The sequence below is a fragment of the Scylla paramamosain genome, unplaced genomic scaffold (assembly GCF_035594125.1).
Source record: "Scylla paramamosain isolate STU-SP2022 unplaced genomic scaffold, ASM3559412v1 Contig2, whole genome shotgun sequence".
Classification (NCBI taxonomy): Eukaryota; Metazoa; Arthropoda; class Malacostraca; order Decapoda; family Portunidae; genus Scylla; species Scylla paramamosain.
The window spans coordinates 1682826-1710000 of NW_026973667.1; the positions used below are offsets into that span (position 1 = coordinate 1682826).

General features: G+C 40.9%; 4 protein-coding genes and 1 long non-coding RNA gene across 7 annotated transcripts in view; all 5 read right to left on the bottom strand.

The window, feature by feature from the left end:
• Positions 1–545: 545 nt before the first annotated feature.
• On the bottom strand, positions 546–15318 carry LOC135096045 (T-complex protein 1 subunit gamma-like). Its single transcript, XM_063997261.1, has 5 exons — positions 15136–15318; positions 5170–5341; positions 3138–3233; positions 2518–2694; positions 546–1340 (listed from the first exon to the last, which is right to left on the bottom strand). Exons 2-5 carry the CDS (start codon positions 5335–5337, stop codon positions 1305–1307), a joined length of 477 nt encoding a protein of 158 aa, XP_063853331.1. The 5' UTR covers positions 5338–5341; positions 15136–15318; the 3' UTR covers positions 546–1304.
• Positions 8778–14705, bottom strand: LOC135095922 (uncharacterized). Its single transcript, XM_063997069.1, has 5 exons — positions 14655–14705; positions 10600–10695; positions 9977–10153; positions 9729–9814; positions 8778–8880 (listed from the first exon to the last, which is right to left on the bottom strand). The coding sequence occupies exons 1-5, from the start codon at positions 14703–14705 to the stop codon at positions 8778–8780; spliced, it is 513 nt and encodes a 170-aa protein (XP_063853139.1).
• LOC135096047 (uncharacterized) lies at positions 10701–14043 on the bottom strand. The gene is made up of 3 exons (XR_010264563.1): positions 13863–14043; positions 12661–12832; positions 10701–10795 (listed from the first exon to the last, which is right to left on the bottom strand). It is a non-coding gene; the product is annotated as an uncharacterized LOC135096047 (long non-coding RNA).
• Positions 15319–15618: 300 nt separating the features above from the next.
• Positions 15619–25272, bottom strand: LOC135095923 (uncharacterized). The gene is made up of 6 exons (XM_063997070.1): positions 25230–25272; positions 23616–23841; positions 20280–20451; positions 18215–18310; positions 17594–17770; positions 15619–16421 (listed from the first exon to the last, which is right to left on the bottom strand). Exons 1-6 carry the CDS (start codon positions 25270–25272, stop codon positions 16386–16388), a joined length of 750 nt encoding a protein of 249 aa, XP_063853140.1. The 3' UTR covers positions 15619–16385.
• Positions 25273–26299: 1027 nt separating this feature from the next.
• Positions 26300–27175, bottom strand: part of LOC135096058 (lisH domain-containing protein ARMC9-like) — a 17533-nt gene continuing 16657 nt past the window's right edge. For all 3 annotated transcript variants that reach the window (XM_063997280.1, XM_063997278.1, XM_063997279.1), the window contains 2 exons: positions 27068–27175; positions 26300–26690 (listed from right to left, as the gene is read on the bottom strand). The exon at positions 27068–27175 is cut by the window's right edge and continues 10 nt beyond it. In XM_063997280.1, coding sequence (XP_063853350.1) covers positions 27104–27175 — 72 coding nt within the window. In that variant the 3' untranslated portion in view covers positions 26300–26690; positions 27068–27103. The remainder of the gene's footprint in view (positions 26691–27067) is intronic.

Here is a 27175-nt window from a genome sequence, read left to right on the forward strand (position 1 = left end):
GGCTCACCTTACTACTCATGGCTCTCTGGTGCTCCGTGGCACCGCTGGGCTCACCTTACGTACTCATGGGTCTCTGGTGCTGCGTGGCGGTGCTTGGTACAGGGAGAAGCTGCCAGGAATACGGAAACACTTATTATCAGAGTGTGTGAGGCAAGACTGACCAGGGCCAAAACACTCCAGCCAGCCGCTCACCCTCCCAAGCGCCACCTGTGTCTGCTTCTCCACCCCCTCTCTCCCCCCCAACTCACACACACACACACACACACACACACACACACACACCAAAAAAAAAAATAAATAAATATTGACATATTATCAAGTAATAATTCAAATAATATAAATATCATCACTTCCTCACTGCCCTTTTCCCATTGAACACCCCCTTCGTGGTTATGAATGCAAATTTATCTCACAGCTGTACCGTGTCACCGCAGCAAACGTAAGAACCAGCGCATGATAGACTCAACTAAAATGCTCCTACACTCTCTCTCTCTCTCTCTCTCTCTCTCTCTCTCTCTCTCTCTCGGTGGGATTAAAAGCAGTAATAATCTTCATGTTTATTGTCACCCCTGGCATGAACAAGTAACAGAAAACGGGAATATTGATGTAATAAGTTTACATTATAAAAAAAAAAATATATATATATATATATAAAAAAAATACAGAAAATAAAATAAAAATAATAATAATTAAATAAATGATCCTTGCAAGTACTTAGACACACTAAGAAGTAATAATAAATAAATGAACTGGATATTAAGTCAAAGAAGTGAAAAAAAGGAAAAATGAAAAAAATGATCTTAAATAAAAAAATGATCTTAAAAATAATGACAAATAAATAAACTGAATATAAAATCAAAAGAAATTGATAAAAAAAACATCAATAATATTAAGCTTTTCTCTTCCTAATGCAAGAAAAAAGCTTTTTCCTTATTGTAGTATTAAATTTAAGCTTCCACTCTTCTGGTAACTTAAAATACTTAAAACAGCTTAATATCCGCCAGGCTGATAAAACTCTCAATTTAAGCCTTTTTTTCAGCCTTATTACTGTATTTAAGCTTTCTCCTTCCTTCCACAAACCTAAAATACTCAAAATAACATTAAAACAACCTAAAAACACCTAAAAAAAAAATTAAAGGTGCCTCAAAACACTAAAAAAAACAGATGCTCAGCTCGTATCTCGAAGCCTCGGTCCAAATATTCAGTGAAGGATAGTCTGACCAGAGAAGCGTTCAGTATTGCAGGAATTTTCTGCATTTCCTTCATCTCTAGGCCTCCCTCCTTCAGGCATCCCCAAGGCTCCTTCACCCCACTCCGTGTGGTATCCGAAGCTCTCCATCCTGTAATATTGGCAGAAATGTTAGACACATCAAAATACCTAGAAAATTCTTGTCTCATGCTCTCTCCTTACTAGGGATTGGAAAATTGCGGGAAATTTGAATGTTAACTTTTTGAGTCCCCAGGAAGGAGAGACCGCAAAAGTTGAAGTTATATGGGTTTTCAAAGGGTGTTTTTACGGTTCTAGTGACAGATTAATAAGATTTCAGCATTCAAAAGCCTCTAGTTGAAGGGAAAAGGGTTTTTAAGGGTGTTTTTACGGTTCTAGTGGCAGATTAACAAGATTTCAGCATTCAAAAGGCTCTAGATGAAGTTATATGGGTTTTTAAGGGTATTTTTATGGTTCTAGTGACAGAGTAATAAGATATCAGCATTCAAAAGGCTCTAGATGAAGTTATATGGGTTTTTAAGGGTATTTTTATGGTTCTAGTGAAAGATTAACAAGATTTCAGCATTCAAAAGGCTCTAGATGAAGCGACACGGGTTTTTAAGGGTGTTTTTACGGTTCTAGTGACAAAGTAATAAGATATCAGCATTCAAAAGGCTCTAGATGAAGTTATGTGGGTTTTCAAGGGCGTTTTTACGGTTCTAGTGACAGATTGATAAGATTTCAGCATTCAAAAAGGCTCTAGTTCAAGGGATACGGGTTTTTAAGGTGTTTTTACAGTTCTAGTGACAGATTAACAAGACTATCATTCAAATGGCTGTAGATGAAGTGACACGGGTTTTTAAGGGTATTTTTAGGGGCATTTCAAGAGAGTTTTAGGGCCATTTCAAGACAGTTCAGGGAATTTAGGGGCATTTCAAGACAGTTCAGGGAATTTAGAGGCATTTGAAGATAGTTCAGGGAATTTAGGAACATTTCAAGACAGTTTAGAGAATTTTAGGTGCATTTCAAGACAGTTCAGGGAATTTAGGGGCATTTCAAAACAGTTCAGGGAATTTTAGGGGCATTTCAAGACAGTTCAGGGAATTTAGGGGCATATTAAGACAGTTTAGGGGCATTTCAAGACAGCTCTGGGAAATTTAAGGGCATTTCAAGACGGTTCAGGGAATTTTAGGGACATTTCAAAACAATTTGGCATGTTTTTGGTCTGCTGCTAGAGAATAAAGACAATTTAATAAGCAATTTAAGATAGCCCTCTTCCTCCTCCTCCTTCCCCTCACCCCCCAACATACCTTAAGGGCCTGGGCAAGAGCAGAATAGGGCCACTGCCTCACCTCTGACACCCCCTTGGCCTTCTGCTGCAGGAAGTTAGAGACTGCCATGTCCACCGAGCCGCCCCCAGGGACCAGACGGGGCTCCTGGGCCAAGTTCCGGGCCACTCCAAGGGCGTCCTGAAGGTTCCTCTCCACCTGTGGGTATGGGTCAGGTCAGGTCAGGTCAGGTATTTATTTATTTATTTATTTTTATTTTTTTTATTTTATTTTATTTTTTTTTTTTAGGTTGTTACAAGTAGATCTTGTTTATTTGGGTGTTTCTGGGTAGAAATGGGTTTTTTTTTGTTTCTAACACAGAAATTGGTGTTTTTTGGTTTTATTATGGAGAAAATAGGCGTTTTGGGGTTAATTATGGTGAAAATGAGTGTTTTTTTGGGTGTTTAAGGGGAGAAATGGCAGTATTTTTCAGTTTTTAGGGTAGAAATGGGCATTTTTTGAAGTGATTAGGGTGGAAATGAAAAAAACAAACAATTAAACCGAATTTCCCCCCCCCAAAAAAAAAAAAAAAACACAAAAAACACAAAAAAATTTAAATCAAACCAACTTAAACACTCCCGGCCATCCAACAGCACCCTCACCTCATTCAGGATATCCTTGCTGGGTCCCCTGAGCAGCACCGTGCACGCCTTGGGGTCCTGGCACTTGGTGATGAATGTAAAATACTCATCACCAATCTGTGGGAAAGTAATGGGTGGTAAGTGAAGGGTGGAGAGGGGGCTGGAGTGGACTGGGGAAGGCTGGGGTGGACTGGAATGTAAAATACTCATCACCAATCTGTGGGAAAGTAATGGGTGGTGAGTGAAGGGTGGAGAGGAGGCTGGAGTGGACTGGGGGAGGCTGGGGTGGACTGGGAGAGGCTGGGATGCACTGAGAGAGGCTGAGATGGAGTAAGAGAGGCTGGGGTGGACTGAGAGGCTGGACTGGGAGAAGCTGGGATGCACTGGGAGAGGCTGAGATGGAGTAAGAGAGGCTGGGGTGGACTGAGAGGCTGGACTGGGAGAGGCTGGGATGCACTGGGAGAGGCTGGGATGCACTGGGAGAGGCTGGGGTGCACAGCGAGAAGCTGGGGTGGACTGAGAGAGGCTAGGATGCATTGGGGGAGGCTGGGGTGGAATGGGAGAGGCTGGGATACACTGAGAGAGGATGGGAGGAAGGGAGGAAGCATAGAATTTAATTATTTTTTTTTATTTTCTCTCTTCCTCACACACAACAAAAAATACTCTCTCTCTCTCTCTCTCTCTCACACACACTAAAATACACTCTTTCTCTTTCTCTCTTGCATCAGAACAGGTTAGGTTAAGTTAGGTTGGGTTAGGTTAGGATAGGTTAAGTTTGGTTAGGTTTGGTTAGGTTAGGTTAAGTTAAATTTGGTTAGGTTAGGTTTGGTTACGTTAAGTTAGGTTAGGTTAGGTTAGTTTAGGTTAAATTAGGTTAGGTTAGGTTAAGTTAAGTTTGGTTAGGTTAGGTTTCCATTCAGTTACTTAAGATTAACATGAAATTATATTTACATTCATTCAGTTAATTAATATCACTTTACACCCAATACACCTCAAAAACACACACGAACACCACATCACAAAACACCCCAAAACACCAAAACACACGCAAAACACCTAAAAACATACACAAACACCCAAAAAAGCACACACAAACACGCCTAGGATTACCCATGACTTAAACCTTCCTTGGTTAGTGGTAAGGAAGGCGTGGACTCCACCAGCGGACACCAGGAGGCAGGAGTGGGTGAAAACAAGGGTAAGGTTTTTTAAGGATGTTTATACGGTTCTAGTGACAGATTAGCAAGATTTCAGCATTCAAAAGGCTCTAGATGAAGTTATATGGGTTTTTAAGGGTGTTTTTATGATTCTAGTAACAGATTAACAAGATTTCAGCATTCAAAAGGCTCTAGATGAAGTTATATGGGTTTTTAAGGGTGTTTTTATGATTCTAGTGACAGATTAACAAGATTTCAACATTCAAAAGGCTCTACATGAAGCGCCACGGGTTTTTAAGGGTGTTTTTATGGTTCTAGTGACAGATTAACAAGATTTCAGCATTCAAAATCTCTAGATGAAGCGACACGGGTTTTTAAGGGTGTTTTTACGGTTCTAGTGACAGATTACAAGATTTCAGCATTCAAAAGGCTCTAGATGAAGTTATATGGGTTTTTAACGGTGTTTTTACGATTCTAGTAACAGATTAACAAGATTTCAGCATTCAAAAGGCTCTAGATGAAGTTATATGGGTTTTTAAGGGTGTTTTTATGATTCTAGTGACAGATTAACAAGATTTCAACATTCAAAAGGCTCTAGATGAAGCGCCACGGGTTTTTAAGGGTGTTTTTACAGTTCTAGTGACAAATTAATAAGATTTCAGCATTCAAAAACTCTAGTTGACGTGACACTCTCTTCTCTCTTCTCTCTCTCTCTCTCTCTCTCTCTCTCTCTCTCTCACAAACATACATTCTTCGCTTTCTCTCTCTCTCACAAACGCGCACACACAAACTCTCTCTCTCTCTCTCTCTCTCTCTCTTTCCTTTCCTATCTATCTCCCTCACAAACACACAAACCTGCCCCTCACACACACACACACACACACACACACACACACCTTATAAGGCTCGGGGACAGGTGCGACAAACTCCTCATGTATGTTGTCATATTTCTCAAAGTCCGTGAAGAGATTACAGAGAAACGTGTGCTGCTTGTCTAGCTTGTAATTGTTCCTCTGCCTCACTGCCTCCTCTGCTGCTGCCCTGTCCTTGAACTCCAGACACATGTACCTGAAATTGTGCGGCAGGTGAGGGATGGGGTGGTGACAGTGGGGGAAGGGGGTAGAAGGGGCGAGGAGGGGGAACAGGAAGTGTTTTGAGTGTAGATTATGTTAAGATTGGTTGTAGTAGTAGTAGTAGTAGTAGTAGTAGTAGTTAGACACACCAAAATACCTACAAAACTCTTGTCTTTTGAGTTCCTAGGAAGGAGAGAGCGCAAAACTCACCCAAACACATCCAAAACACACTCAAAACATCCAAAACACACCCTAAACACACCAAAATACTCACAAAACTCACCCAAACACACTCAACACACCAAAATCTCCACAAAACTCACCCAAACACACTCAAAACATACCCAAAACACACCCAAATACACACAAAACTCATCCAAACACACCCAAAACACACTTAAAACATCCAAAACACCCACATCACCACAGAATACACAACTAACACACCCAAACGCACCCAGAACACTCCACACACACTCAAATACACCCAAAAGACGCCACACACACCCAAAAACTTACCCAAAACACTTAAAACACCCAAAATAAACTCAAGACACACTCACACTCACTCAATACACACTCAAACACACCAGAACACTCCACAATACACTCAAAACACTCCACAACACTCAAAACACACAAAATACACCTAGAAATAACCTAAACCACACTTGAACACCAAAAATTCACCCAAAACACACTGATAACAGCTAATATACACCCAAAACACTCTTCAACACGCCTAACACACACTCAAAACACCCCACAACACTCCCAAATACACCTAAAACACACTTAAAGGACCCAAAACACACCAAATAATAGAGAATGGCAGCGCATCAGGGGTAACTAAGCTAAAGATTGTCTTCTTGCCATTTACATGTTTTGTCTCCTCCTCCTCCTCCTCCATTTCTCCTTATTTCTTCCTCCTCCTCCTCCTCCATTTCTCTTATTTTCCTCCTTCTACTACTACTATCTACGTACCTGAGTTTATAAACAGCTGGAAATACTTGGAAAACACTGGAAATTACGGTAAATATTGACCAAGAGACACTGGAGCCGGAGAAGTCCCAGTCTGCTGATGACGTCACAGGCGAGAGCCCCTGGCCGCTGGTTTACGTACGTAACGCATTTCATTTTGAAACTGACATTTACAAAAAATGAAGCTAGGCTGGAATGCATTCTATTTTATGATTTGATAATTACTTAAATTAATATTCACAGTATCAAAACATCTCCAGCCTGAGTAGTTGTAAAGAAATATCAACACAAATATGGAAAAAGTGTTGGAACTTTTGACACCATTAAAACCATTCAAAAGTCCGCCCATTTCACTTTACACCAGTAAAAAAACAATTCAAAAAATCGAAACTATTTTTTAAAGCAATGCAAAGTTAGTTACAAGCTGAAATAGAAAAATAAGGGATCTACAAAATGACAAAATCACCACTTTTAACGGAATTAAAAACCATTTTAAAATGCACATACTCAACTCAACAGGAACGCAAAACATTTTAAAAATCATAAACGATTTTTTAAAGCAATAAAAGCTTCACTACAGCCTCAAATAAAAAAGCCAAGGACCGGGGTGGGTAAATATAACCGTGAAAACGGCCCCATATTTACGTCAAAAAACTACACAAAATTCAGCCCAGTTACTTAACTGAAGCAACAAAAACACTTCAACAGCAACAAAATATTTTTAGAAACCATAAAAACTTACTATAGAAGCCAAATAAAGTAATTGAGGAAAATATAAAAAATATTGGAATCCACAGGCCGGAACATGTCCTCGGGGCCGACCTCAGTGGAGGAGCCGGCGGCCATGTTGCCTTATTTATTACTTCCTGACACCAAAACCAGGCAATGGCGGATATATCTGACCAGCGCATATGAAAGCTAGACATGTGGCTGTATCTTGTGATATGTTGGGCTTACAATAAGTGAGAGACAAGGCAAATAATGGCTGAAAACACTGACGCCCGGCCTGTACATCAGCTGATGGCTTCTTTACATGTTGACGATCCTTCAATATTCGCCTAAATTTCCAACTGTTTCCAGACTCAGATGTAAACAAAACTTAAATATAAATGAATAACCCTAAAAAATACCTAAATAACGAAAAAAGCCTTAATAGACGGCTACAAGACACTACAGGGAGGAGGAGGGGGAAGCTGTGAAGGCAGTGAGGCTGGCACCGCTGGGCTCACCTTACTACTCATGGCTCTCTGGTGCTCCGTGGCACCGCTGGGCTCACCTTATGTACTCATGGCTCTCTGGTGCTGCGTGGCGGTGCTTGGTACAGGGAGAAGCTGCCGGGAATACGGAAACACTTATTACCAGAGTGTGTGGGGCAAGACTGACCAGGGCCAAAACACTCCAGCCAGCCGCTCACTCTCCCAAGCGTCACCTGTGTCTGCTTCTCCACCCTCTCTCTCCCCCCCCACTCTCACACACACACACACACACACACACACACCAAAAAAAATAAATAAATATTGACATATTATCAAGTAATAATTCAAATAATATAAATATCATCACTTCCTCACTGCCCTTTTCCCATTGAACACCCCCTTCGTGGTTATGAATGCAAATTTATCTCACAGCTGTACCGTGTCACCGCAGCAAACGTAGGAACCAGCGCAGGATAGACTCAACTAAAATGCTCCTACACTCTCTCTCTCTCTCTCTCTCTCTCTCTCTCGGTGGGATTAAAAGCAGTAATAATCTTCATGTTTATTGTCACCCCTGGCATGAACAAGTAACAGAAAACGGGAATATTGATGTAATAAGTTTACATTATAAAAAAAATATATATATATATATATATATATATAAATACAGAAAATAAAATAAAAATAATAATAATTAAATAAATGATCCTTGCAAGTACTTAGACACACTAAGAAGTAATAATAAATAAATAAACTGGATATTAAGTCAAAGAAGTGAAAAAAAGGAAAAATGAAAAAAATGATCTTAAATAAAAAAATGATCTTAAAAATAATGACAAATAAATAAACTGAATATAAAATCAAAAGAAATTGATAAAAAACATCAATAATATTAAGCTTTTCTCTTCCTAATGCAAGAAAAAAGCTTTTTCCTTATTGTAGTATTAAATTTAAGCTTCCACTCTTCTGGTAACTTAAAATACTTAAAACAGCTTAATATCCGCCAGGCTGATAAAACTCTCAATTTAAGCCTTTTTTTCGGCCTTATTACTGTATTTAAGCTTTCTCCTTCCTTCCACAAACCTAAAATACTCAAAATAACATTAAAACAACCTAAAAACACCTAAAAAAAAAATTAAAGCTGCCTCAAAACACTAAAAAAAACAGATGCTCAGCTCGTATCTCGAAGCCTCGGTCCAAATATTCAGTGAAGGATAGTCTGACCAGAGAAGCGTTCAGTATTGCAGGAATTTTCTACATTTCCTTCATCTCTAGGCCTCCCTCCTTCACTGCCCCTCCTTCAGGCATCCCCATGGCTCCTTCACCCCACTCCGTGTGGTATCCGAAGCTCTCCATCCTGTAATATTGGCAGAAATGTTAGACACATCAAAATACCTACAAAATTCTTGTCTCGTGCTCTCTCCTTACTAGGGATTGGAAAATTGCGGGAAATTTGAATGTTAACTTTTTGAGTCCCCAGGAAGGAGAGGCCGCAAAAGTTGAAGTTATATGGGTTTTCAAAGGGTGTTTTTACGGTTCTAGTGACAGATTAATAAGATTTCAGCATTCAAAAGCCTCTAGTTGAAGGGATAAGGGTTTTTAAGGGTGTTTTTACGGTTCTAGTGGCAGATTAACAAGATTTCAGCATTCAAAAGGCTCTAGATGAAGTTATATGGGTTTTTAAGGGTATTTTTATGGTTCTAGTGACAGAGTAATAAGATATCAGCATTCAAAAGGCTCTAGATGAAGTTATATGGGTTTTTAAGGGTATTTTTATGGTTCTAGTGAAAGATTAACAAGATTTCAGCATTCAAAAGGCTCTAGATGAAGCGACACGGGTTTTTAAGGGTGTTTTTACGGTTCTAGTGACAAAGTAATAAGATATCAGCATTCAAAAAGGCTCTAGTTCAAGGGATACGGGTTTTTAAGGTGTTTTTACGGTTCTAGTGACAGATTAACAAGACTATCATTCAAATGGCTGTAGATGAAGTGACATGGGATTTTAAGGGCATTTTTAGGGGCATTTCAAGAGAGTTTTAGGGCCATTTCAAGACAGTTCAGGGAATTTAGGGGCATTTCAAGACAGTTCAGGGAATTTAGAGGCATTTGAAGATAGTTCAGGGAATTTAGGAACATTTCAAGACAGTTTAGAGAATTTTAGGTGCATTTCAAGACAGTTCAGGGAATTTAGGGGCATTTCAAAACAGTTCAGGGAATTTTAGGGGCATTTCAAGACAGTTCAGGGAATTTAGGGGCATATTAAGACAGTTTAGGAGCATTTCAAGACAGCTCTGGGAAATTTAAGGGCATTTCAAGACGGTTCAGGGAATTTTAGGGACATTTCAAAACAATTTGGCATGTTTTTGGTCTGCTGCTAGAGAATAAAGACAATTTAATAAGCAATTTAAGACAGCCCTCTTCCTCCTCCTCCTTCCCCTCACCCCCCAACATACCTTAAGGGCCTGGGCAAGAGCAGAATAGGGCCACTGCCTCACCTCTGACACCCCCTTGGCCTTCTGCTGCAGGAAGTTAGAGACTGCCATGTCCACCGAGCCGCCCCCAGGGACCAGACGGGGCTCCTGGGCCAAGTTCCGGGCCACTCCAAGGGCGTCCTGAAGGTTCCTCTCCACCTGTGGGTATGGGTCAGGCCAGGGCAGGTCAGGTATTTATTTATTTATTTATTTTTATTTTTTTTATTTTTTATTTTATTTTTTTTTTAGGTTGTTACAAGTAGATCTTGTTTATTTGGGTGTTTCTGGGTAGAAATGGGTTTTTTTTTTGTTTCTAGCACTGAAATGGGTGTTTTTTGGTTTTATTATGGAGAAAATAGGTGTTTTGGGGCTAATTATGGTGAAAATGAGTGTTTTTTTGGGTGTTTAAGGGGAGAAATGGCAGTATTTTTCAGTTTTTAGGGTAGAAATGGGCATTTTTTGAAGTGATTAGGGTGGAAATGAAAAAAACAAACAATTAAACCGAATCTCCTCCCCCCCCAAAAAAAAACACAAAACACAAAAAACACAAAAAACTTTAAATCAAACCAACTTAAACACTCCCGGCCATCCAACAGCACCCTCACCTCATTCAGGATATCCTTGCTGGGTCCCCTGAGCAGCACCGTGCACGCCTTGGGGTCCTGGCACTTGGTGATGAATGTAAAATACTCATCACCAATCTGTGGGAAAGTAATGGGTGGTAAGTGAAGGGTGGAGAGGGGGCTGGAGTGGACTGGGGGAGGCTGGGGTGGACTGGAATGTAAAATACTCATCACCAATCTGTGGGAAAGTAATGGGTGGTGAGTGAAGGGTGGAGAGGAGGCTGGAGTGGACTGGGGGAGGCTGGGGTGGACTGGGAGAGGCTGGGATGCACTGAGAGAGGCTGAGATGGAGTAAGAGAGGCTGGGGTGGACTGAGAGGCTGGACTGGGAGAGGCTGGGATGCACTGGGAGAGGCTGAGATGGAGTAAGAGAGGCTGGGGTGGACTGAGAGGCTGGACTGGGAGAGGCTGGGATGCACTGGGAGAGGCTGGGATGCACTGGGAGAGGCTGGGGTGCACAGCGAGAAGCTGGGGTGGACTGAGAGAGGCTAGGATGCATTGGGGGAGGCTGGGGTGGAATGGGAGAGGCTGGGATGCACTGGGAGAGGCTGGGATGCACTGGGAGAGGCTGGGATACACTGAGAGAGGATGGGAGGAAGGGAGGAAGCATAGAATTTAATTATTTTTTTTTATTTTCTCTCTTCCTCACACACAACAAAAAATACTCTCTCTCTCTCTCTCTCTCTCTCACACACACACTAAAATACACTCTTTCTCTTTCTCTCTTGCATCAGAACAGGTTAGGTTAAGTTAGGTTGGGTTAGGTTAGGATAGGTTAAGTTTGGTTAGGTTTGGTTAGGTTAGGTTAAGTTAAATTTGGTTAGGTTAGGTTTGGTTACGTTAAGTTAGGTTAGGTTAGTTTAGGTTAAGTTAGGTTAGGTTAGGTTAAGTTAAGTTTGGTTAGGTTAGGTTTCCATTCAGTTACTTAAGATTAACATGAAATTATATTTACATTCATTCAGTTAATTAATATCACTTTACACCCAATACACCTCAAAAACACACACGAACACCACATCACAAAACACCCCAAAACACCAAAACACACGCAAAACACCTAAAAACATACACAAACACCCAAAAAAGCACACACAAACACGCCTAGGATTACCCATGACTTAAACCTTCCTTGGTTAGTGGTAAGGAAGGCGTGGACTCCACCAGCGGACACCAGGAGGCAGGAGTGGGTGGAAACAAGGGTAAGGTTTTTTAAGGATGTTTATACGGTTCTAGTGACAGATTAGCAAGATTTCAGCATTCAAAAGGCTCTAGATGAAGTTATATGGGTTTTTAAGGGTGTTTTTATGATTCTGGTAACAGATTAACAAGATTTCAGCATTCAAAAGGCTCTAGATGAAGTTATATGGGTTTTTAAGGGTGTTTTTATGATTCTAGTGACAGATTAACAAGATTTCAACATTCAAAAGGCTCTAGATGAAGCGCCACGGGTTTTTAAGGGTGTTTTTATGGTTCTAGTGACAGATTAACAAGATTTCAGCATTCAAAATCTCTAGATGAAGCGACACGGGTTTTTAAGGGTGTTTTTACGGTTCTAGTGACAGATTACAAGATTTCAGCATTCAAAAGGCTCTAGATGAAGTTATATGGGTTTTTAACGGTGTTTTTACGATTCTAGTAACAGATTAACAAGATTTCAGCATTCAAAAGGCTCTAGATGAAGTTATATGGGTTTTTAAGGGTGTTTTTATGATTCTAGTGACAGATTAACAAGATTTCAACATTCAAAAGGCTCTAGATGAAGCGCCACGGGTTTTTAAGGGTGTTTTTACAGTTCTAGTGACAAATTAATAAGATTTCAGCATTCAAAAACTCTAGTTGATGTGACACTCTCTTCTCTCTTCTCTCTCTCTCACAAACACACATTCTTCGCTTTCTCTCTCTCTCACAAACGCGCACACACAAAATCTCTCTCTCTCTTTCTCTCTTTCCTTTCCCATCTATCTCCCTCACAAACACACAAACCTGCTCCTCACACACACAAACACACACACACACACACACACACACACACACACACACACACCTTATAAGGCTCGGGGACAGGTGCGACAAACTCCTCATGTATGTTGTCATATTTCTCAAAGTCCGTGAAGAGATTACAGAGAAACGTGTGCTGCTTGTCTAGCTTGTAATTGTTCCTCTGCCTCACTGCCTCCTCTGCTGCTGCCCTGTCCTTGAACTCCAGACATATGTACCTGAAATTGTGCGGCAGGTGAGGGATGGGGTGGTGACAGTGGGGGAAGGGGGTAGAAGGGGCGAGGAGGGGGAACAGGAAGTGTTTTGAGTGTAGATTATGTTAAGATTGGTTGTAGTAGTAGTAGTAGTAGTAGTAGTAGTAGTAGTAGTAGTAGTAGTAGTAGTTAAACACACCAAAATACCTACAAAACTCTTGTCTTTTGAGTTCCTAGGAAGGAGAGAGCGCAAAACTCACCCAAACACATCCAAAACACACTCAAAACATCCAAAACACACCCTAAACACACCAAAATACTCACAAAACTCACCCAAACACACTCAAAACAACCAAAACACACTCAACACACCAAAATCTCCAGAAAACTCACCCAAACACACTCAAAACATACCCAAAACACACCCAAATACACACAAAACTCATCCAAACACACCCAAAACTCACTTAAAACATCCAAAACACCCACATCACCACAGAATACACAACTAACACACCCAAACGCACCCAGAACACTCCACACACACTCAAATACACCCAAAAGACGCCACACACACCCAAAAACTTACCCAAAACACTTAAAACACCCAAAATAAACTCAAGACACACTCACACTCACTCAATACACCCTCAAACACACCAGAACACTCCACAATACACTCAAAACACTCCACAACACTCAAAACACACAAAATACACCTAGAAATAACCTAAACCACACTTGAACACCAAAAATTCACCCAAAACACACTGATAACAGCTAATATACACCCAAAACACTCTTCAACACGCCTAACACACACTCAAAACACCCCACAACACTCCCAAATACATCTAAAACACACTTAAAGGACCCAAAACACACCAAATAATAGAGAATGGCAGCGCATCAGGGGTAACTAAGCTAAAGATTGTCTTCTTGCCATTTACATGTTTTGTCTCCTCCTCCTCCTCCTCCATTTCTCCTTATTTCTTCCTCCTCCTCCTCCTCCATTTCTCTTATTTTCCTCCTTCTACTACTACTATCTACGTACCTGAGTTTATAAACAGCTGGAAATACTTGGAAAACACTGGAAATTACGGTAAATATTGACCAAGAGACACTGGAGCCGGAGAAGTCCCAGTCTGCTGATGACGTCACAGGCGAGAGCCCCTGGCCGCTGGTTTACGTACGTAACGCATTTCATTTTGAAACTGACATTTACAAAAAATGAAGCTAGGCTGGAATACATTCTATTTTATGATTTGATAATTACTTAAATTAATATTCACAGTATCAAAACATCTCCAGCCTGAGTAGTTGTAAAGAAATATCAACACAAATATGGAAAAAGTGTTGGAACTTTTGACACCATTAAAACCATTCAAAAGTCCGCCCATTTCACTTTACACCAGTAAAAAAACAATTCAAAAAATCGAAACTATTTTTTAAAGCAATGCAAAGTTAGTTACAAGCTGAAATAGAGAAATAAGGGATCTACAAAATGACAAAATCACCACTTTTAACGGAATTAAAAACCATTTTAAAATGCACATACTCAACTCAACAGGAACGCAAAACATTTTAAAAATCATAAACGATTTTTTAAAGCAATTAAAGCTTCACTACAGCCTCAAATAAAAAAGCCAAGGACCGGGGTGGGTAAATATAACCGTGAAAACGGCCCCATATTTACGTCAAAAAACTACACAAAATTCAGCCCAGTTACTTAACTGAAGCAACAAAAACACTTCAACAGCAACAAAATATTTTTAGAAACCATAAAAACTTACTATAGAAGCCAAATAAAGTAATTGAGGAAAAAATAAAAAATATTGGAACCCACAGGCCGGAACATGTCCTCGGGGCCGACCTCAGTGGAGGAGCTGGCGGCCATGTTGCCTTATTTATTACTTCCTGACACCAAAACCAAGCAATGGCGGATATATCTGACCAGCGCATATGAAAGCTAGACATGTGGCTGTATCTTGTGATATGTTGGGCTTACAATAAGTGAGAGACAAGGCAAATAATGGCTGAAAACACTGACGCCCGGCCTGTACCTCAGCTGACAGCTTCTTTACATGTTGACGATCCTTCAATATTCGCCTAAATTTCCAACTGTTTCCAGACTCAGATGTAAACAAAACCTAAATATAAATGAATAACCCTAAAAAATACCTAAATAACGAAAAAAGCCGTAATAGACGGCTACAAGACACTACAGGGAGGAGGAGGGGGAAGCTGTGAAGGCAGTGAGGCTGGCACCGCTGGGCTCACCTTACTACTCATGGCTCTCTGGTGCTCCGTGGCACCGCTGGGCTCACCTTACGTACTCATGGGTCTCTGGTGCTGCGTGGCGGTGCTTGGTACAGGGAGAAGCTGCCGGGAATACGGAAACACTTATTATCAGAGTGTGTGGGGCAAGACTGACCAGGGCCGCCCAAAACACTCCAGCCAGCCGCCCACCCTCCCAAGCGCCACCTGTGTCTGCTTCTCCACCCCCTCTCTCCCCCCCAACTCACACACACACACACACACACACACACACACCAAAAAAAAATAAATAAATATTGACATATTATCAAGTAATAATTCAAATAATATAAATATCATCACTTCCTCACTGCCCTTTTCCCATTGAACACCCCCTTCGTGGTTATGAATGCAAATTTATCTCACAGCTGTACCGTGTCACCGCAGCAAACGTAGGAACCAGCGCAGGATAGACTCAACTAAAATGCTCCTACACACTCTCTCTCTCTCTCTCTCTCTCTCTCTCTCTCTCTCGGTGGGATTAAAAGCAGTAATAATCTTCATGTTTATTGTCACCCCTGGCATGAACAAGTAACAGAAAACGGGAATATTGATGTAATAAGTTTACATTATAAAAAAAAATATATATATATATAAAAAAAAAAAATACAGAAAATAAAATAAAAATAATAATAATTAAATAAATGATCCTTGCAAGTACTTAGACACACTAAGAAGTAATAATAAATAAATAAACTGGATATTAAGTCAAAGAAGTGAAAAAAAGGAAAAATGAAAAAAATGATCTTAAATAAAAAAATGATCTTAAAAATAATGACAAATAAATAAACTGAATATAAAATCAAAAGAAATTGATAAAAAACATCAATAATATTAAGCTTTTCTCTTCCTAATGCAAGAAAAAAGCTTTTTCCTTATTGTAGTATTAAATTTAAGCTTCCACTCTTCTGGTAACTTAAAATACTTAAAACAGCTTAATATCCGCCAGGCTGATAAAACTCTCAATTCAAGCCTTTTTTTCGGCCTTATTACTGTATTTAAGCTTTCTCCTTCCTTCCACAAACCTAAAATACTCAAAATAACATTAAAACAACCTAAAAACACCTAAAAAAAATCAAAGCTGCCTCAAAACACTAAAAAAAACAGATGCTCAGCTCGTATCTCGAAGCCTCGGTCCAAATATTCAGTGAAGGATAGTCTGACCAGAGAAGCGTTCAGTATTGCAGGAATTTTCTGCATTTCCTTCATCTCTAGGCCTCCCTCCTTCACTGCCCCTCCTTCAGGAATCCCCAAGGCTCCTTCACCCCACTCCGTGTGGTATCCGAAGCTCTCCATCCTGTAATATTGGCAGAAATGTTAGACACATCAAAATACCTACAAAATTCTTGTCTCGTGCTCTCTCCTTACTAGGGATTGGAAAATTGCGGGAAATTTGAATGTTAACTTTTTGAGTCCCCAGGAAGGAGAGACCGCAAAAGTTGAAGTTATATGGGTTTTCAAAGGGTGTTTTTACGGTTCTAGTGACAGATTAATAAGATTTCAGCATTCAAAAGCCTCTAGTTGAAGGGATAAGGGTTTTTAAGGGTGTTTTTACGGTTCTAGTGGCAGATTAACAAGATTTCAGCATTCAAAAGGCTCTAGATGAAGTTCTATGGGTTTTTAAGGGTATTTTTATGGTTCTAGTGACAGAGTAATAAGATATCAGCATTCAAAAGGCTCTAGATGAAGTTATATGGGTTTTTAAGGGTATTTTTATGGTTCTAGTGAAAGATTAACAAGATTTCAGCATTCAAAAGGCTCTAGATGAAGCGACGCGGGTTTTTAAGGGTGTTTTTACGGTTCTAGTGACAAAATAATATATCAGCATTCAAAAGGCTCTAGATGAAGTTATGTGGGTTTTCAAGGGCGTTTTTACGGTTCTAGTGACAGATTGATAAGATTTCAGCATTCAAAAAAGCTCTAGTTCAAGGGATACGGGTTTTTAAGGTGTTTTTACGGTTCTAGTGACAGATTAACAAGACTATCATTCAAATGGCTGTAGATGAAGTGACACGGGTTTTTAAGGGTATTTTTAGGGGCATTTCAAGAGAGTTTCAGGGCCATTTCAAGACAGTTCAGGGAATTTAGGGGCATTTCAAGACAGTTCAGGGAATTTAGAGGCATTTGAAGATAGTTCAGGGAATTTAGGAACATTTCAAGAGTTTAGAGAATTTTAGGTGCATTTCAAGACAGTTCAGGGAATTTAGGGGCATTTCAAAACAGTTCAGGGAATTTTAGGGGCATTTCAAGACAGTTCAGGGAATTTAGGGGCATATTAAGACAGTTTAGGGGCATTTCAAGACAGCTCTGGGAAATTTAAGGGCATTTCAAGACGGTTCAGGGAATTTTAGGGACATTTCAAAACAATTTGGCATGTTTTTGGTCTGCTGCTAGAGAATAAAGACAATTCAATAAGCAATTTAAGACAGCCCTCTTCCTCCTCCTCCTTCCCCTCACCCCCCAACATACCTTAAGGGCCTGGGCAAGAGCAGAATAGGGCCACTGCCTCACCTCTGACACCCCCTTGGCCTTCTGCTGCAGGAAGTTAGAGACTGCCATGTCCACCGAGCCGCCCCCAGGGACCAGACGGGGCTCCTGGGCCAAGTTCCGGGCCACTCCAAGGGCGTCCTGAAGGTTCCTCTCCACCTGTGGGTATGGGTCAGGTCAGGTCAGGTCAGGTATTTATTTATTTATTTATTTTTATTTTTTTTATTTTTTATTTTATTTTTTTTTAGGTTGTTACAAGTAGATCTTGTTTATTTGGGTGTTTCTGGGTAGAAATGGGTTTTTTTTTGTTTCTAGCACTGAAATGGGTGTTTTTTGGTTTTATTATGGAGAAAATAGGTGTTTTGGGGTTAATTATGGTGAAAATAAGTGTTTTTTTGGGTGTTTAAGGGGAGAAATGGCAGTATTTTTCAGTTTTTAGGGTAGAAATGGGCATTTTTTGAAGTGATTAGGGTGGAAATGAAAAAAACAAACAATTAAACCGAATCTCTTCCCCCCCAAAAAAAAAACACAAAACACAAAAAACACAAAAAACTTTAAATCAAACCAACTTAAACACTCCCGGCCATCCAACAGCACCCTCACCTCATTCAGGATATCCTTGCTGGGTCCCCTGAGCAGCACCGTGCACGCCTTGGGGTCCTGGCACTTGGTGATGAATGTAAAATACTCATCACCAATCTGTGGGAAAGTAATGGGTGGTAAGTGAAGGGTGGAGAGGGGGCTGGAGTGGACTGGGGAAGGCTGGGGTGGACTGGAATGTAAAATACTCATCACCAATCTGTGGGAAAGTAATGGGTGGTGAGTGAAGGGTGGAGAGGAGGCTGGAGTGGACTGGGGGAGGCTGGGGTGGACTGGGAGAGGCTGGGATGCACTGAGAGAGGCTGAGATGGAGTAAGAGAGGCTGGGGTGGACTGAGAGGCTGGACTGGGAGAGGCTGGGATGCACTGGGAGAGGCTGAGATGGAGTAAGAGAGGCTGGGGTGGACTGAGAGGCTGGACTGGGAGAGGCTGGGATGCACTGGGAGAGGCTGGGATGCACTGGGAGAGGCTGGGGTGCACAGCGAGAAGCTGGGGTGGACTGAGAGAGGCTAGGATGCATTGGGGGAGGTTGGGGTGGAATGGGAGAGGCTGGGATGCACTGGGAGAGGCTGGGATGCACTGGGAGAGGCTGGGATACACTGAGAGAGGATGGGAGGAAGGGAGGAAGCATAGAATTTAATTATTTTTTTTTATTTTCTCTCTTCCTCACACACAACAAAAAATACTCTCTCTCTCTCTCTCTCTCTCTCTCACACACACTAAAATACACTCTTTCTCTTTCTCTCTTGCATCAGAACAGGTTAGGTTAAGTTAGGTTGGGTTAGGTTAGGATAGGTTAAGTTTGGTTAGGTTTGGTTAGGTTAGGTTAAGTTAAATTTGGTTAGGTTAGGTTTGGTTACATTAAGTTAGGTTAGGTTAGTTTAGGTTAAGTTAGGTTAGGTTAGGTTAAGTTAAGTTTGGTTAGGTTAGGTTTCCATTCAGTTACTTAAGATTAACATGAAATTATATTTACATTCATTCAGTTAATTAATATCACTTTACACCCAATACACCTCAAAAACACACACGAACACCACATCACAAAACACCCCAAAACACCAAAACACACGCAAAACACCTAAAAACATACACAAACACCCAAAAAAGCACACACAAACACGCCTAGGATTACCCATGACTTAAACCTTCCTTGGTTAGTGGTAAGGAAGGCGTGGACTCCACCAGCGGACACCAGGAGGCAGGAGTGGGTGGAAACAAGGGTAAGGTTTTTTAAGGATGTTTATACGGTTCTAGTGACAGATTAGCAAGATTTCAGCATTCAAAAGGCTCTAGATGAAGTTATATGGGTTTTTAAGGGTGTTTTTATGATTCTGGTAACAGATTAACAAGATTTCAGCATTCAAAAGGCTCTAGATGAAGTTATATGGGTTTTTAAGGGTGTTTTTATGATTCTAGTGACAGATTAACAAGATTTCAACATTCAAAAGGCTCTAGATGAAGTGCCACGGGTTTTTAAGGGTGTTTTTATGGTTCTAGTGACAGATTAACAAGATTTCAGCATTCAAAATCTCTAGATGAAGCGACACGGGTTTTTAAGGGTGTTTTTACGGTTCTAGTGACAGATTACAAGATTTCAGCATTCAAAAGGCTCTAGATGAAGTTATATGGGTTTTTAACGGTGTTTTTACGATTCTAGTAACAGATTAACAAGATTTCAGCATTCAAAAGGCTCTAGATGAAGTTATATGGGTTTTTAAGGGTGTTTTTATGATTCTAGTGATAGATTAACAAGATTTCAACATTCAAAAGGCTCTAGATGAAGCGCCACGGGTTTTTAAGGGTGTTTTTACAGTTCTAGTGACAAATTAATAAGATTTCAGCATTCAAAAACTCTAGTTGATGTGACACTCTCTTCTCTCTTCTCTCTCTCTCACAAACACACATTCTTCGCTTTCTCTCTCTCTCACAAACGCGCACACACAAAATCTCTCTCTCTCTTTCTCTCTTTCCTTTCCCATCTATCTCCCTCACAAACACACAAACCTGCTCCTCACACACACAAACACACACACACACACACACACACACACACACACACACACACACACCTTATAAGGCTCGGGGACAGGTGCGACAAACTCCTCATGTATGTTGTCATATTTCTCAAAGTCCGTGAAGAGATTACAGAGAAACGTGTGCTGCTTGTCTAGCTTGTAATTGTTCCTCTGCCTCACTGCCTCCTCTGCTGCTGCCCTGTCCTTGAACTCCAGACATATGTACCTGAAATTGTGCGGCAGGTGAGGGATGGGGTGGTGACAGTGGGGGAAGGGGGTAGAAGGGGCGAGGAGGGGGAACAGGAAGTGTTTTGAGTGTAGATTATGTTAAGATTGGTTGTAGTAGTAGTAGTAGTAGTAGTAGTAGTAGTAGTAGTAGTAGTAGTAGTAGTAGTAGTTAAACACACCAAAATACCTACAAAACTCTTGTCTTTTGAGTTCCTAGGAAGGAGAGAGCGCAAAACTCACCCAAACACATCCAAAACACACTCAAAACATCCAAAACACACCCTAAACACACCAAAATACTCACAAAACTCACCCAAACACACTCAAAACAACCAAAACACACTCAACACACCAAAATCTCCAGAAAACTCACCCAAACACACTCAAAACATACCCAAAACACACCCAAATACACACAAAACTCATCCAAACACACCCAAAACTCACTTAAAACATCCAAAACACCCACATCACCACAGAATACACAACTAACACACCCAAACGCACCCAGAACACTCCACACACACTCAAATACACCCAAAAGACGCCACACACACCCAAAAACTTACCCAAAACACTTAAAACACCCAAAATAAACTCAAGACACACTCACACTCACTCAATACACCCTCAAACACACCAGAACACTCCACAATACACTCAAAACACTCCACAACACTCAAAACACACAAAATACACCTAGAAATAACCTAAACCACACTTGAACACCAAAAATTCACCCAAAACACACTGATAACAGCTAATATACACCCAAAACACTCTTCAACACGCCTAACACACACTCAAAACACCCCACAACACTCCCAAATACATCTAAAACACACTTAAAGGACCCAAAACACACCAAATAATAGAGAATGGCAGCGCATCAGGGGTAACTAAGCTAAAGATTGTCTTCTTGCCATTTACATGTTTTGTCTCCTCCTCCTCCTCCATTTCTCCTTATTTCTTCCTCCTCCTCCTCCTCCATTTCTCTTATTTTCCTCCTTCTACTACTACTATCTACGTACCTGAGTTTATAAACAGCTGGAAATACTTGGAAAACACTGGAAATTACGGTAAATATTGACCAAGAGACACTGGAGCCGGAGAAGTCCCAGTCTGCTGATGACGTCACAGGCGAGAGCCCCTGGCCGCTGGTTTACGTACGTAACGCATTTCATTTTGAAACTGACATTTACAAAAAATGAAGCTAGGCTGGAATGCATTCTATTTTATGATTTGATAATTACTTAAATTAATATTCACAGTATCAAAACATCTCCAGCCTGAGTAGTTGTAAAGAAATATCAACACAAATATGGAAAAAGTGTTGGAACTTTTGACACCATTAAAACCATTCAAAAGTCCGCCCATTTCACTTTACACCAGTAAAAAAACAAATCAAAAAATCGAAACTATTTTTTAAAGCAATGCAAAGTTAGTTACAAGCTGAAATAGAAAAATAAGGGATCTACAAAATGACAAAATCACCACTTTTAACGGAATTAAAAACCATTTTAAAATGCACATACTCAACTCAACAGGAACGCAAAACATTTTAAAAATCATAAACGATTTTTTAAAGCAATAAAAGCTTCACTACAGCCTCAAATAAAAAAGCCAAGGACCGGGGTGGGTAAATATAACCGTGAAAACGGCCCCATATTTACGTCAAAAAACTACACAAAATTCAGCCCAGTTACTTAACTGAAGCAACAAAAACACTTCAACAGCAACAAAATATTCTTAGAAACCATAAAAACTTACTATAGAAGCCAAATAAAGTAATTGAGGAAAATATAAAAAATATTGGAACCCACAGGCCGGAACATGTCCTCGGGGCTGACCTCAGTGGAGGAGCCGGCGGCCATGTTGCCTTATTTATTACTTCCTGACACCAAAACCAAGCAATGGCGGATATATCTGACCAGCGCATATGAAAGCTAGACATGTGGCTGTATCTTGTGATATGTTGGGCTTACAATAAGTGAGAGACAAGGCAAATAATGGCTGAAAACACTGACGCCCGGCCTGTACCTCAGCTGACGGCTTCTTTACATGTTGACGATCCTTGAATATTCGCCTAAATTTCCAACTGTTTCCAGACTCAGATGTAAACAAAACCTAAATATAAATGAATAACCCTAAAAAATACCTAAATAACGAAAAAAGCCTTAATAGACGGCTACAAGACACTACAGGGAGGAGGAGGGGGAAGCTGTGAAGGCAGTGAGGCTGGCACCGCTGGGCTCACCTTACTACTCATGGCTCTCTGGTGCTCCGTGGCACCGCTGGGCTCACCTTACGTACTCATGGGTCTCTGGTGCTGCGTGGCGGTGCTTGGTACAGGGAGAAGCTGCCGGGAATACGGAAACACTTATTATCAGAGTGTGTGGGGCAAGACTGACCAGGGCCAAAACACTCCAGCCAGCCGCTCACTCTCCCAAGCGCCACCTGTGTCTGCTTCTCCACCCTCTCTCTCCCCCCCCACTCACACACACACACACACACACACACACACACACACACACACACACACAAAAGTTGACATATTATCAAGTAATAATTCAAATAATATAAATATCATCACTTTCTCACTGCCCTTTTCCCATTGAACACCCCCTTCGTGGTTATGAACGTAAATTTCTCTCACAGCTGTACCGTGTCACCGCAGCAAACGCACGAACCAGCGCAGGGTAGACTCAACTAAAATGCTCCATGTTGCCTTATTTATTACTTACTGACACCAAAACCAGGCAATGGCGGATATATCTGACCAGCGCATATGAAAGCTAGACATGTGGCTGTATCTTGTGATATGTTAGGCTTACAATAAGTGAGAGACAAGGCAAATAATGGCTGAAAACACTGACGCCCGGCCTGTACCTCAGCTGACGGCTTGTTTACATGTTGACGATCCTTCAATATTCGCCTAAATTTCCAACTGTTTCCAGACTCAGATGTAAACAAAACCTAAAAATAAATGAATAACCCTAAAAAATACCTAGATAACGAAAAAAGCCTTAATAGACGGCTACAAGACACTACAGGGAGGAGGAAGGGGAAGCTGTGAAGGCAGTGAGGCTGGCACCGCTGGGCTCACCTTACTACTCATGGCTCTCTGGTGCTCCGTGGCACCGCTGGGCTCACCTTACGTACTCATGGCTCTCTGGTGCTGCGTGGCGGTGCTTGGTACAGGGAGAAGCTGCCGGGAATACGGAAACACTTATTACCAGAGTGTGGGGCAAGACTGACCAGGGCCAAAACACTCCAGCCAGCCGCTCACCCTCCCAAGCGCCACCTGTGTCTGCTCCTCCACCCACCCTCACACACACACACAAAAGTTGACATATTATCAAGTAATAATTCAAATAATACAAATATCCTCACTGACGTTTCCCCACTGAACACTCCTTAGGTAATTATGATTCCAAATTTCACTCACTGCTGCACCGTGTCACCGCAGCAAACACACGAAGCAGCGCAGGATAAGATTAACTAACATGCTTCTACTCTCTCTCTCTCTCTCTCCTTACGACAGTTTCCCAAAGCCACAAAGATGATTAGCAGGGTTTTCAAAAGCTTTTCTCCTCTTAATAATATAGAAAATTGTCAATCTGGCACTAGAACCGTAAAAACATCATTAAAAACCTGTGTCACTTCGATTAGAACCTTTTAAAGGCGTGTTTTTCCGATGGGTAATGTAAAAATGTTTTTAAACTGTCACTAGAACAGTAAAGACACACTTGAAAACTTGTGTAACTACTGAGAGAGAGAGAGAGAGAGAGAGAGAGAGAGAGAGAGAGAGAGAGAGAGAGAGAGAGAGAGAGAGAGAGAGACCCTGCACACACCCAAACGCATGCAAAACACCCACACACACTGAAATATACTCAGAAGACCCTGCAAACACCAAAAAAACACCCAAACACACACACACTCAAACTCCCAAACAGACTCCACACACACCCAAACGCATCCAAAACACCCCCACACACTGAAATACACTCAAAAGACCCCACACACAGCCAGAGCATCCCCCCACACACACTCAAATACACTCAAAAGACCCCATACACACCCAAACGCATCCAAAACACCCCCAAACACACTCAAATACACTCAAAGCTTTTCGTCTCATAATGGAAAGTGTTGAAATAATTGATAGGATTTTCCCTCTTATCCTAAATAATTTACTACGATTTTTATTATATTTCTGTATAAGAGAGGCTAACAAAACAAAAATAAATAAATAACAAACAACAAATAGTAAACAAGTAACAAAAATAAATAAATAAATAAATAAAAACGAAAAAAAAAAAAAAGTCCACTGATCGAGGTGTCAGCTTCTCAAGGTCACGAGGTATTATCGCACGCTGGAGGATAAGTGTTTTGGAATGGACGTAAGGCGGCACCATTCCAGAGGGAGCTACGGTGGTGATGCCCTGTCTCTATCAACTATCGTCCAGCTTGGCCTTGAAAACCTGAGTGTACCTTGCGTGAACCACATCTTCTTCCAAAGTATTCCACATCTCTACAATACTTTAAGGAAAGGTGTTCTTTTTAATATCCCTTGTACAGGTGGCCTTTTCCAACTTCTTTCCATGTCCTCTTGAGTCTCTTACGTCCCAGGTTATCAAATCCTGCTGGTCCACTTTTCCTAATCAGTCTACACACCGCAGTCAGGTCTCCTCTCTCCCTCTGTTGTCCCAGCGGTTGTAGATTCAGCCTTCTCAGTCTTTCTTCATATGATAAATCTTCAAGACTCGGAACCACCTCTGCTGCTGAACTGAATCGTCTCCAATTTCTTGATGTGCATTCTTGTCCTCGGTGACCATAATATTGCTGCTCATTCCTACTTCGGGCACATCACAGCTGCCATCAATTTGTTTTCCTCATCTAGATATCCGAATATTACTTTTATTTTCCTCATAAGGCTGTAAGTTTCACCCACAATCCTATTAATGTGTTTCTCTGGTGTTAAATGATCTGATATAGTTACCCCTACATCCGTTTTCTATTGTCGTTTTCTTAATCTTTTCGTTTCCCATTCTATAGTTGCCTAGTATTATTTTTTTTACTCTTCCATCACACTCCAATATCGCATCGGTTACTCCATTCCCAGATGCTGTTCAGTGGTGCTGCAGTGCTTAACAACCCTTTTCCCTTCCCACCTTCCTAAGCAACTCGGCATAATCAGCAAATTTCGCGTAACTGTTCACACCTTCCCTTACCTCATTAATATATACTGCAAACATTACCGGTGCCAATACTGACCCTTGTGGAACCTCGCTAATGACTTTCCCCCCACGAGAACTTTCTATCTCTAATTACTGTTCTCATTTCTCTGTCCTTTAAGAAATTTTCCACTCACTTCAAAATCACTCCATTTAGACCTCCAGTTTTTTTTTTTTTTTTTTTTTTTTTTCAGTCTTCCGTAGCCACCTTGTAGTGTTTCTGTCACCCTCGAACAGAAACATGGCATATTTGTCGTATAAAATTCTCCTTCTCTAAAACCAAATTGTCTGTCAGTCAATCCGTTCTTGTCTTCTAGCTATCTTATCCACTATCTTTAATTATTCTTTCACATATAGGTGTGTGTGTGTGCGTGTGTGTGTGTGCGTGTGTGTGTCGCCCTGTCCGTCAGGTTGAGATCAGTTAGCTACATTACGTCTATTAGTGATTTTTTTTTTTAATGGCTTTTAAGAGTTTTGTCTGTGTCATTCCTTTACGTAAATATTATTGTTCCATGCTGTGCCCGGGTGAGGGGTGGGGAGGCAGGCAGGCCCCGTCCTCACCAAGAGAAAATATAAAAGAAAAAAAATATAGATAAAAATACACCAGAAAAAATACACAATATCTATAATAATAATACACACAAAAACATTATATATTTTCCAATATATGACAATAAAAACAAAACTAAAACCAATAAAAAACAAAACCAACACTACTAATAACCTTACATACACCATCCCTAACATCACAGAAAACGGAGATTCTTGGGAACTTTTCAAGGCAAACTCTTGTATTATGAGCAGTGCCCCTTTCAACTCAATGTATTTTCTTTCCACGCCTTCCATGGGTCAGGTGGCGGCGCGGGGGTGGGCGTGGGTGGCTCTGGCGATAGGAGGCAGGACGTGGCGTGGGCTGGAGGGGCGGAGGGGGCCTGCAGATCCCGGGGGCGTCCTTGCCAGGCGTGGGCGTGAGCTGAAGGCTACTTTGTACTCCGACACTCTGTAGGAGGAGCAGGAGGAGGAGGAGGAGGAGGAGATTGGGCCAGAAGAAGAAGAAGGAGGAGAAGAAGAAGAAGAAGAAGAAGAAGAAGAAGAAGAAGAAGAAGAAGAAGAAGAAGAAGAAGAAGAAGAAGAAGAAGAAGAAGAAGAAAACTTTGTTAATGGGAAATTATTATTATTATTATTATTATTATTATTATTATTATTATTATTATTATTATTATTATTATTATCATTATTATCATTATTACTGTTGTTGTTATTATTATTGTCATTATTATTATTATGCATTTTAAAATCTCTCTCTCTCTCTCTCTCTCTCTCTCTCTCTCTCTCTCTCTCTCTCTCTCTCTCTCTCTCTCTCTCTCTCTCTCTCACTTAGGCGGGGGCAGGGAGCGCAGAAGGGGATCACCGTCAGGCACAGCTGTGGGGGGCGTCACCTCCCTCGTCTCCCCCACCAGCTGCTGCATGAGGCGAGATGCTGCC

What these genes read in the sequence shown, in the direction of transcription:
- LOC135096045 (XM_063997261.1), bottom strand. Translation starts at nt 5,337, where the DNA reads ATGTGTCTGGAGTTCAAGGACAGGGCAGCAGCAGAGGAGGCAGTGAGG. An exon ending in GCAAGGATATCCTGAATGAG is followed by an intron (nt 2,695 to 3,137) that starts GTGAGGGTGCTG and finishes CCATACCCACAG; the next exon opens with GTGGAGAGGAACCTTCAGGA. An exon ending in CTCTTGCCCAGGCCCTTAAG is followed by an intron (nt 1,341 to 2,517) that starts GTATGTTGGGGG and finishes CCAATATTACAG; the next exon opens with GATGGAGAGCTTCGGATACC.
- LOC135095922 (XM_063997069.1), bottom strand. Translation starts at nt 14,705, where the DNA reads ATGGCCGCCAGCTCCTCCACTGAGGTCGGCCCCGAGGACATGTTCCGG. An exon ending in CTCTTGCCCAGGCCCTTAAG is followed by an intron (nt 9,815 to 9,976) that starts GTATGTTGGGGG and finishes TAAATTTCCCAG; the next exon opens with AGCTGTCTTGAAATGCTCCT. An exon ending in CCCCTAAAATTCCCTGAACT is followed by an intron (nt 8,881 to 9,728) that starts GTTTTGAAATGC and finishes CCAATATTACAG; the next exon opens with GATGGAGAGCTTCGGATACC.
- LOC135095923 (XM_063997070.1), bottom strand. Translation starts at nt 25,272, where the DNA reads ATGCACATCAAGAAATTGGAGACGATTCAGTTCAGCAGCAGAG. An exon ending in GATTCAGTTCAGCAGCAGAG is followed by an intron (nt 23,842 to 25,229) that starts GTGGTTCCGAGT and finishes AACGTCAGTGAG; the next exon opens with GATATTTGTATTATTTGAAT. An exon ending in CTGTCCCCGAGCCTTATAAG is followed by an intron (nt 18,311 to 20,279) that starts GTGTGTGTGTGT and finishes ACTTTCCCACAG; the next exon opens with ATTGGTGATGAGTATTTTAC.